We start from the raw sequence: 11481 nt of genomic DNA, 5'->3' as shown, positions 1-11481 counted from the left end.
GGCTTTTGGAGGTTTTCATGACCCCAGTTCTGCACTCTCATCCACAGAAGGGCAGAAGTGAAAAAAAGAAGCTAAGTTTAGAAAACAGAAGCGTGCATCCACTTCCAACATGAACTCCTTCATAAACAGAAAGTGTATTGAGTTCTGTCACATAAAGAAGCTATGGAGGTATAAAGAACAAACACATTTTTCATCTTCTGCTATCCTGTGTGCTACCCAATAATCTGTGATTAGATAATCAAAATGGTTTTATTAAAATAGAAAGCAACAATTAGACATTCAATATTAATCTTCCTGAGGACACCAACCTAGAAGATAAATTCATTAGACACGAGCAATAGGTGACTTTGCCCAAAGCATGGAAGAGGTCTGGCTCACTCCTCCTGCTCTGCTCTCTGCTGGAAGTCTGCTTGCCGGGCTCTCCAGCCCTGCTCTCTCAGCATGCCCTCTGTGCAAGGGAAAACCTGGTAAGTGCCAGGCCAGGTTTCAGTCTGGTCAATTAGATCAATTAGGTAGCCACAGGCAGGCCAATAGGGGGAGCAATAGCAGTGCAAATCCCACTCTTAGATATGCCAGAAGATGTTTCTGCCTGGACAAAGCCAGGTGGATGATAAAGGAGGATGGAGTCTGGATGCAGAATGCCAGTCATGAGCCAACAGCACAGCGCAGGTTAGTCAGGTTGATGCATGTGTGGCTTTTGTGTCACTTATTAGAATTTTCTTCTGCAGCAGGGAGCAGGTGACAGTACCAGCCCTGCCCCTTGCTCTCTCTCCAAAGTTGCATTCACCAAATCCTTTGTATTTACCTCTGAAATGTGCCAACTCTTCCCTAGCAGTGTGAAGGGAGCAGGCTCCAACTGGCTGCATTTGGGATTGCCAAGTAATCTGCGGTACAGGACATTGCACTGCAGGGAGAAGGAAGGTCTGAACAAACTGGAAAACAGACTTAGGCCAGGATCTGGAAGGTCCAGCTGGTCTTGGGTGAGTTGTGACCATCTTGCTCTCACCTCCCACTGTGATTTGCTTTGAGGGCCAGGTGCTGCTCTGTCCCTTCAACAAAGAAAGACTGGGAGAGATGCACTGCTCTGAAGACCTAAGTACAGAGGAGAATGAAATGCATCTGTATGCAGCAACGTGCAAAGAAGGTGGGTGAGGAAGGTGGCAAGAGGGAAGGGTGGGTGATGGCAGTGGCTGCCTGCAGCAAGGTGGGGCAGAGATCAATCTCACCTAGGAAGGTAACTGACATTGTTTATAAGCCTGTAGCACTTTGTTCTTGATTGGAAAAATAGTGCAATTACAGCAGCTGTTTCACGAGATCAGCTTCCAAGGAATTTCTATAGCAGGTATCAGTGAAATCACAGCTTGTTGCTCTGCCTGTTTAGGTAGGACATCCAGTCATTGAGAGGAGGGTTCCCCATAGCCACCAACTTTTTCAGAAAGGCACTGGGACGTAGCTGGGGAATATCAGGGTGGACCTCAGAGTATTTCTGCAGCTTAGACAGAATGTTAGGGAGCCCAACAGTGGAAGCGTAGAACATGGGGCCGCCCCTGTGCTTCGGCCAGCCATAACCATTGAGATAAACGACATCAAGGTGTTCTGGGCCTGACGCTATTCCCTCAGCCAGGATGTTAAATCCTTCATTGATAAGAGTAAACAAGCAACGCTCCAGGATTTCCTCCTGGTCTATAAAGCGGGTCTTGATTTGATGGGTGTCCCTGTACTCAGACAGAAAGCTGTGAATCCACGGGTCTGGTTTGGCTGTCCTACCCCCAGCCTTCTCGTACTCATACCAGCCTTTTCCAGTCTTCTGGCCAAACCTGCCTTTCTCACACAGAAGGTCGGGCAGCGGGCTGTAGCGATAGCCACGCCGCTGGCGGGCAGCTGTTCCTGGAGGCAGTGAGGGCCCAGTGAGGCCCTGGTCCTTTCGAGACCTCCAGCCCACATCCAGCCCAGCAAGATCAGACATTCGGAAAGGCCCTATCTTAAACCCAAAATCTTCAAGAACCTGATCTACGTTTTCTGGTCTGCTTCCTTCCTCTAAGAGGAAAACTGCCTGTTGTGAATATGGGAACATCATTCGGTTCCCAACAAACCCAAAACAGTTCCCTACCACCACTCCAACTTTCTTTATCACTTTGGCTAGCTGCATGGCTGTGGCAATGGTGGTGGGGGCCGTGTGACGGCCATAGATTATTTCTAACAGCCTCATCACATGAGCAGGGGAGAAGAAGTGTGTGCCAATGACCTGCTGTGGGCGGCTGGTGACAGAAGCTATTTCATCGATATTCAGGGCTGACGTGTTTGTACACAGAAAGGCCTCCGGCTTGCAGACTCTTGATAGCTTGTTGAATATTTCCTTCTTTAGTGCCATGTTCTCAAACACAGCTTCAATAACTAGATCTACATCCCGCAACACATCGAAGTCCACAGCGAACTGGAGTCGTGCAGGGTTATGGAAATCCAGGGTTTGGGCACCCTGCTCCATTTTCTTAGCCTCATGTTCCAAAAGGAGCATCACGGCTTTTCTTCCTGTGTTCAGATACTCCAGATCCTGCTCCAGGGCTACCACAGGTATCTTGGCCTTAACCAGAGAAGTCACAATGCCTCGGCCCATTGTTCCCAGCCCTGGAGATAAAAGTGAGATAGAATCAGAAACTGTGAATAGAAAATGTTACAATCAGTCATTTGACAGCAGCACTTCCTTTGGTATCTCCAAGATAAAAAGCGGAAGCTTAAGCAAAATGCACGGGCAGAAAGAAAGAACCGAAGACTCAGAAAAAGGAAGGTGAAGTCTCTCTGTAAGGGAGCATAAAAGCCTGAAGAGAAATAGCATAAAGGCAAACTGGTGTCTTCTCAAGATTACAAAATACCAATGGGATTCACACTGGTGCATGTGGACCACGTGATTCATGTCTTGTCCTTGCAAAGTTTTATCCCTATGGAAACCAGCATCACTTAATAGTTAGAACTTGGGGAGTGAAGACAGGAGGTCGACCCTGTTTCTGCCAGCTTCACCTTGAGATACCAGTGCCAGTCTTGTCCTTTTGCTACGGTCCCTCATGGGCACTCACAGACGAACATCTCTGCAAACAAAGACACCCCACGCAGATATTTTGACACCAGGAAAGCTCAGGCAATTGGTTTCTTCCTCTTCCTTGCGAGCTTCCTGTTTGTCTCACTCTGCACTTCACTGCGCAACCTTTGATGCGAACACAAATTCAGCCGCTCTTTCTTTAAAGCGTCTCAGAAGAATCTCATCTTGACTTTCATGTCTCCTGTATCGCTCATCACCAGTTCAGGCATGGAACTAACATTGTGTTCTTACCCTGGGACAACAGCAGCCTTTTGCTTGCTGTTCACGCTTTGTATTGTTCATCTCTGCCAACTGGGGGCAATCCAAGTCCTCTGATAAGGGCCATCCTAACTTAAGGATTACTAAAGATACGGCCTTCCTTGACCAACCATACTCTTGTCCAGAATGCCCACATCCGATCCTCCATTTAAGCTGTTTTTTTCCTCTGAGATCCACAACTGTGCTGTGACCAGCTCATACCCTAAGAAATAACATTGCTGAGATTACTGCCTTGATACCTTCCCTCCTTTTGAGCCCTTCCCCTGGCTCTGCCCTCTGTTACATTAAGTGAAGCTGTGTGCTTACACTTTCCTATGATACCCAGCCCATGCTACTTATTCTGTTCTCCCATGATGGAAGCTTTGTGGACAGAGCTAATATAAACTAGTGAGAAAGCCAGCACAATTTTACCAGCTTTAAAAGTGCAAAGCATTCAAATGGGAGGATTATTAATATCCTAAATAAAGGAACAACTACGCAAAGGCCAGGTTGGTTATAATTCTGTAAAAATGATTTTTTTTTTTTAATCCTTGGTTTACAAATTAAATTCAGCTAAACAAATAAACTGAAACAAAGGGATTAAATTTTTTGTCTAAAGCAGCTTTATAGAGAAGAGCTGAAATTATGTCGTCAGTTAAACAAGTTCCAACAATGAAGGTCAAATGAGGTGGTGTATTTTTCCTGCAAGCCACACACCCTTGCTTCAGTTCTGTCCATGCTGAACTTGTGTACTCAGAAGGCATTTCAAACATTCCCTGCTTAGCTTTAAGAACATAGTTCTTACAGATCTCACTATCTGGAAGCTTGCTCATAACAAGCAAATGCTGAAGTTCCTTTATGGGAAATTTGATCCGTTACCTCATTATCAGACACTGCTAAAAATTAATTTGACAATAAAAGTCATATCACATGAATCATTTCTTAATACTTAATTGTCCGTGGTTTGCTGACTGAAAAGCAAACAAACACAAATACCTCCTCCCACTTTGCTTTGTTCTCAGAGGCGTGGATGTGGCAGCAGAGTGCTAGAGCCAGCTTTCTCCCTGTCTTTGCTGAGCTAAGAGACTGCTTTCTTCTCAGTGTGGCAGCGTCTCTCACCACCTCACGAATACCCACCAAGCCTAGCCCCATCCCCAGGGCTCTCTTTAGACAACATGGTGAAGGGCTTGCAGTTCTGCATTTGGTTCTTCGTGGTTTCCTCCTCAATTCATTTATTCCTTTCCAGGGTGGGCACCTGGGATTTCTCCTTAGAATTTCCAACCTCCATTAAAAAGACCCACATTCTGGGCCTTAGTAACTCCCCTTCCACTCGGCTTCAGTTTCATGACTGAAATCTCAGCAGTTCTCTCACAATGTGAACACGCTGTTTCCTCCTAAATCACAACTCTTCCATGAGCAGTGGTTTTCCAGCTTTCCATTCTGGTGGCAGTAGCTGATCCAGCAGTTTGCTTTTGTTAACATGTAGAATTCCCACCTAGGTTTTCACCATCCCTTGACAGAAAGGCATACACGTCTGTAGTGCTGCACTTTCTAGGCCACAGGAGTGGGCTTATAGACAAGACATGAGCTTGCCAAGCTTGTTTCTGACCTAGAAAAGCTGTCTCTCGACTTACTACATAACTCTTCAGTGGCCTGTACGAAATGATGTTTAATGAAGCTGGCAGAGAGAGTAATGAAAGCCCCAAGGGTTTTGTTACATTAGAGCTTGCACAGCATGACTCCCCTGGAAATATTTTCTAAAATTGGGCTATAAAGCCTGGGAGATATCTGGCTATTTAGCAGGGAAAGAAGCATTTCTGAGGACTTCCCTTTCAATTTTATCGAGATTCATGATCATGGGGAAAAATATGTTAGAGCAGTAAAAAATGGTCAGGAATCATTGGGTCTTGCATGTTTAGAAGGAGAAAGAGAAAGGGAAATGTTGCATGCTCCATTCAGATTGCATATCTAATAGACAGAACTACTCCAGGACTTCTACTGTGTATTTCATTTTCTTCCTCAATAGGGCTCTTAATGCACCCCAACTGTTAACAAAAAACCCACCCTAAATAGTTGTCTTTCATTCAAGGAATTGTTTCCAGAGTTGTATCAGGAATAGCCAGAGCATTTCAAAACTGAAATCCACTTCAGGAAAATAATAGTGCCTACCCCTCTTGCCTCTGATCTTTCACTGTGCACTGCAGATTTGACACAGGCATAAAGCTGTGCTTAAACTCACAAAATAAGGCCAAACGCGGATATGGCAAATCGGTTTGTTGGGAAAGCTGACTGAACAGCTCTTGTTAATTATTGGTCTATCACATGAGGTACCGAGAATATGAATGATCGTGCAAAATTAATTGAAGGATTTTAAAAACGAGTTTCAAAATGAACTCAAAATATGTATAAACTTATGTAGAGTCACACAGAAATACATATCAGTAGAAAATACTCTGAACTATAGTGAGTATTTGAACTTTAAAACGACGGGAATTGGAAACAATACTTTATAGATCGGTAAGAACATGCAAAGATGATCTCATTTCCCATGTTAAAAATAACAATGAGCAATAGGTGGCGGTGGACTGATTCTGACTGGAGCTGCTTGTTTCTGGGTATTAACTTCAAGCAGAATTAATGTGATGCTCAAGGCAAGGAGGGAGAGATGGAAAGACTGCAGAAGGGATAGAGATGAACTCTTTTTCTGGGTGAAGAGGAATAAGTGGAAAGAGATGGATGCCAAGAGTCCGGAAGCAGAAGCAAGTAAAGTAGGCTAAATCAGCCTAGGACAGCTAGGCCAAGAGCAGGTGGGAACCCACACAGCTGGGTGCTACCGGCTTATCAGTCATTTAGTGAGCAAAATGCAGATGAAGGCAGCTGATGGGAGGCCAGGATTCACAGGAACAGTTGCCAAGTCATCAGCAATGCCATCTATCAAGGGTGCCTGCTAAAATGACACATAATCCCTGATGTTGAATATACATTAAGACTTGGTGCCAGTTCCCTCTAACAAGTCCTGCTAATATTAGATTGACACTGAGTCCACAAGGCAGGGCTTCCCCAGCATTCATGACACTGCTTCCATCCCCTAAAGGTCCTCTGTGCTGACAGAAAAGGCATTGAAGAAGGAAGAAGTCACAGTGGTCTAATCAGTGGCTTCTCATTTTGCAGTGATAATAGACAGAAGAACCAGCACACTGCAAGGGCTTTAGTGCAGGAAACAGCACTGCCTATTGGAAAATGAGGGTTGCAGAAGAATGCAAAAATCCTGCTCTGAGTGACTTCCTCTCTTCAATGAAAGTAGAGACCCTGGGTAACCTATTGAGACTCAATACTTTAAAAGGATGGTCAGCCTTATTTTAAAAGGTGTCAGACCCTCAAAAATCACCCCTAAGATTTTTATTTTGGGCACTTCAAGAATGTGCTAAAGATCATAGAATGTGGAACTATGACATACTGCACAGCAAGGTACTGGCTGGAGAGTGACTTCTTGTTATGTGAGCCTGAGAGAAGAAAATGCAATTATGTTGGCATGTTCCACACCCATCTCCAAAAGACTTTTATTTCATGCATTCAAGGCAAGGGAAGTGCTAGGTCACAGCCTGAACTGAACACAGACTGAGCACCTGGTGAAGGGCTGGGCCAGCTCTGGAAGGGAGAACAGGTGCAAGCAATTCATCTGTGTGACCAGAACCTCATTTAAGGGTTGGCAGCCATGAGGAAAAACATCTTTGCTTAGAGGCTGCTTTCTTCTGGGAGTTTTCCAGTGAACCCTTGTCTTCAGGATGGGGTAAGCTATTCTTTCCATATTTTTTGATTGTGGCTAATACTTCTCTTGGGCTATCCAGAGCTGGTCAGAGGCAGCTATATGCCTCTATTTCATACCAGATAGAAGGAAATCCTTCTGCAGGAAAAAGTCTGGTGGGGTGAAAGAAAAAAAAAAAAAGTGATGGAAAGCAATGACATTTAGCATGACATACAATTGAGAATTAAAAGGAGGTGATCGATGGTCTCTAAAATAGATGCTGCTCATCAAATCAAGCATGAGGCCTACATCTAGTACAAATAAATCAAGCCATAATAGCTGGCTATGGGAGCTGTATTGACAGAAGAAGTGATTTACAGAAGGAATTAAGAGTTCTACTAGGTGTCAGGGCCTTGGGTGCATTCATAAGTTTTAATGACCTCGACCAGCTACATCTCAAACCTTTGTCCTATGTCTGCTGCCTTTGGGCCTCAGAACACACATTAAGCTCAGCTGTGGACCTGTATCCCCTTCCTGAGCTACATCAGAATAACGTTCGCCTCTGGCCACAGCCACTGTTGATCCAGACTTCAATCTGCTGACTGGCTTCCTAACTCTGCCTTGCATTTGCTTCATTGAATCTCTTTTGCTTTATCATCTGGATGTCTAGTAGATTCCTGCTGTGATTTCTGTGCCTGCCCTGACTGCCTTGCTCAGGCACTGTAACTAAATGATACACCAGAGGGTTGTGCTGCCATCCAGAGGGAGAAATGGGTTGGCAGGAACATCATGAAGCTCAACGGGGAAAATGCAAAGTGCTACACCTGGGGAGGAATGATTTGATGCCCCAGAATATTCTGAGGGCTGATTGGCTGGAAAGCAGCCTTGTAGAAAAGGATTTGGGATCCTGTTGGACACCAAACTGACCGTGACCTGCAATTGGTCTTTGCTGTTTTTTTTTTTTTTTTTTAAAAAAAAAGTTATTAGTATACAGGGTGGCATGAGGAGGAGCGATGCTGGCAGGTTGTGGGAGAGATCTGTTCCATCTGCTCAGCACTGGTGAGATCACAGCTGGAGTACTGTGTCCAGTTCTGGACTCGCCAGTACAAGAGAAACATGAAATTACTGGAAAGAGCCCAGTAATGGGCCACAAAATGATCAAGGAACTGGAGTAATTCCGATGTGGAAAGGCTAAGAGAGCTGGAGCTCTTGCAGCCTAGAGAAGAGAAAGCCTGATGGGTATGGCAAGGCAGAATCTCACTGATTTACATAAAAACCTGAGGACAATGTGTGAAGAAATCAGGCTCTTGTCAGTGGTACGCAGTGATGAGGTGAGAGGCAATGGGCAGAAACTGAAACACGGGAAGCTCCATCTAAACATCAGGTAGTACTGCTTTTATTGTGAGGGTGAATGAGCACAGGCACAAATTTGAAGAGGCTCTGTTATCACTGTCCTGGGAAACTGGTGCTACGTGGCCCTGTTTGACTATGGGTGTTGCATAGGATGACTTCTAAAGGACCCTTCTAAATTGTGGCTCTGTGGTGCGTTACTGCCCTCCACCCCATCCCTTGGGGAGAAGCCAGATCTTGCTGTGTAGTACAGCACCAAATTAAGCTGATCAGATGTTCTGAATGGCCCTTCTGGCTATCTGTTACTGCTATTAGGGTTTTTCTACTGCGCTATTTATTGTAGCGTGATTAATCAGTACATAAACAATGTCTGTTCTAATGTTGATTCTAGTCACCTGATCATTCCTACAAGACTTCAGCATAAGTTCCTTCTGCCTAAGAACATGGTGCAGGACTGTCCTGTTTGGGATTGCATGCACCTATGCAACAGTTAGGCAATAATTCATGCCTGAAAGACACAAAGGTCACAGATCATCCTCACAAGGCTTGTGGACCAAAATTTAAAAAACATTTTCATTACAAATACAGCATGGATTCACTTAGGGAAGCTAATGAAAAGAAGGGAACTTTCAAAGAGAACTAGAAGAAAGTGTGGCCTGAAATGAGTTTCCAGAGAGCTCATATTTCAGAGCATAGGAGGCCTGAGAAAACCCAGGACAGAGCAGTATTGGTTTGGTAAGCTTCCTCTGAAACAGAATGGATGTCTTCCAAGCGCTCCATTACTCATCTAACCATTTTTGAGTGCTACTATCAACAGGCAGAGCTGAAAGACACTTTTTTTTTTTAATACATAAATCGCAGCAGTGCATCAAAGGCTTTATTTAAATTGCTCTCATAAAAAATTAATGAAGGCATTATCTCGCTGGGCTACAAAATGGCAGGAGTGGATCCCAGTGAGATGAAATCTTCTTAAAAATACAGCTGTCAAAACATTTTTGTTTTAATATATCCCTGAGTGGCTCTATACACACTTGCACCACAGAACTAGACTAAAAGGAGGAGAATTTTAAGCAAGCTGGCTTACAACATGGCATAAAGCTAGGACTCAGCACAACATTTCTTCCAAGGGAACAGAATATGTATGGTCCACAGATGAAGCTCACTCTGAACTGAGAGGACAGTGCTCTTCTTAAGAAACAGGTGGGATAAAGTAGCAATAGTAGCACATAACTTACCATTTGATTCTCTGAGCTTACTGATACAGTGGTGACTTCTCCTTTTATGTCACCCATGGGCCTCAAATATGTGTGTCCTGTGAATTCTACTTAGCCTTTCTGCCATGAGTAAAGCATCATCTTGCTCGCTGAAAGGGGCTCTGCTGTGAACTGTACAGTCAGGAAATGAAATGGCTTTTCCCCCCTTACCTATCACAGCTGCTTTGCGGATGGGCTGAGGGGAAGCGCTTTTCCATGAAGCTCCACTGGGTGTTGTCCACTTCTCCACTGCTCTCTCTGCAAAGAAAGCATACTGCAGTGCTTTGGCCTGGCCTGAAGTCAGCAGGATGTTAAATAGCTCTCTCTCCTTCTGGACTCCATCTGCAAATGGCTTCTCTGTGGCAGCTTTGATTGCTTGGAAGCACAGCTCTGGTGCCAGGCACCCTTGGGCCCGTTTCTTCACCTTTACAAGAGCCTCAGTGAGAAACTCTTCCATGTTGGGCAACTTGGGGACTGGCTTCAGGCTGAGCCTGCGGTGTCCCAAGGGCTGGCCTGTGGGTAGAAAAATGGAAGTTAGAGAACAAAACATTAACATCTCTTGGAGGACTGTTTTCACCTGTTTTCACCTGTTTCTACATAGAAGGTATAATGCAGTCCTATTCTTGTTCCACCTCCTTCTAAGCCTACTGCACTACTAGGGCTTGCGTAGCACAATGATCTGGGTCTAGTATTAAATCTGGCATTTTCCTTCAGCTTTGTTTGCCCTGACAATGACAATTTTTCAAGACCCTTCTTCCCAGAATTCAATGAACTAAGATTTCAATTTCAAAGACATAATTCTCTCCTTTTCTCAGCTAAAGAGTGGCTTGACTTCTTCAGTTCTAATTCCACAGTCCCAACTGTCACATTCATAAGGCTATTTTTTCTGTAAGCTTCAATACTGGAGTTTTCCCTCAGTACTGCTTAGTACTCATTGTTAGCCAGATGCATTCGAGTCAGGGTCCTGACCCAGGCATTTATATGAATGACTGGGAAATACACTCTGATTTTAATTTTTCCCTGACAGCAGGATTCCCTCCATTCCCTGTGGGACTAGCTGAGAGGATGGCTCACACAGCATGAGTTGGGGAGCAAATGAATAACAAGGAAGAGTTCATGCTTCTGTGTCAGCAAGGGGTGAATCAAGCAGTCACACAAATACACGAGCCTCATTACAGGCAGAGGTTGCTATGGTAATACCTAGAAAGATTTTTAATTGAGAGAAGTTAGTTATATTTCAGACACTGAAATCCTCTCTGTCATCTTCAGAATTATAAACCTCTGGGCCTGCTGGGAGATCTATGATCTATCTGTATTCAGGCTATTTCTTATATTCTTAATGGCAGCTTGTCTCAGTAAAAACCATGGTGGGACAAGATTGGAAGCTCAGAATGTATCTCCTCAATATTCCAGAGCTGCAAAAAACAAAAGTTATAGCCACATCCAGATCCTTATCTAACGGTGAGGCGATGTTATGGTGCTGGGTGCTGCAGCACTATTCCCAGAAGCATCCAGGATCACCAACAAAGCAGGATGGTAGGTGAGCCCACTGTAATGGGAGCCCAGAGCTGAGAAGCTCTCTGGCATGTAGCCTCATTGCTCTAGCTTCTGTTACAAGCTCTGCCATAGGAGCATAATTCTTTCAAAGATGGCATATTGCACCCAGCTCTCCTTTCTCTACCTGTTGTCTAACTTAAAATGCCAGTACATCAGCAGAAGACCCAGGAGCAGGAAATCTGTCACCCCAGCATACACAGGATGCTGAAAAATGGGAATATAGCAGTACCACAATTGTGGTTGCT

At 44.5% G+C, this 11481-nt stretch overlaps 1 protein-coding gene across 1 annotated transcript in view; it reads right to left on the bottom strand.

Moving 5' to 3' along the window:
* Nucleotides 1-230: 230 nt before the first annotated feature.
* Nucleotides 231-11481, bottom strand: part of EHHADH (enoyl-CoA hydratase and 3-hydroxyacyl CoA dehydrogenase) — a 23482-nt gene continuing 12231 nt past the window's right edge. The window contains exons 6-7 of the mRNA XM_042820262.1: nucleotides 9851-10192; nucleotides 231-2625 (exon numbers count right to left, since the gene is read on the bottom strand). Coding sequence (XP_042676196.1) covers nucleotides 1355-2625; nucleotides 9851-10192 — 1613 coding nt within the window. The 3' untranslated portion in view covers nucleotides 231-1354. The remainder of the gene's footprint in view (nucleotides 2626-9850; nucleotides 10193-11481) is intronic.

Source organism: Centrocercus urophasianus, unplaced genomic scaffold (assembly GCF_019232065.1).
Source record: "Centrocercus urophasianus isolate 14NV4802_14NV808 unplaced genomic scaffold, USGS_Curo_1.0 seq_19, whole genome shotgun sequence".
Classification (NCBI taxonomy): Eukaryota; Metazoa; Chordata; class Aves; order Galliformes; family Phasianidae; genus Centrocercus; species Centrocercus urophasianus.
This window is presented reverse-complemented; position numbering and strand designations above follow the sequence as displayed.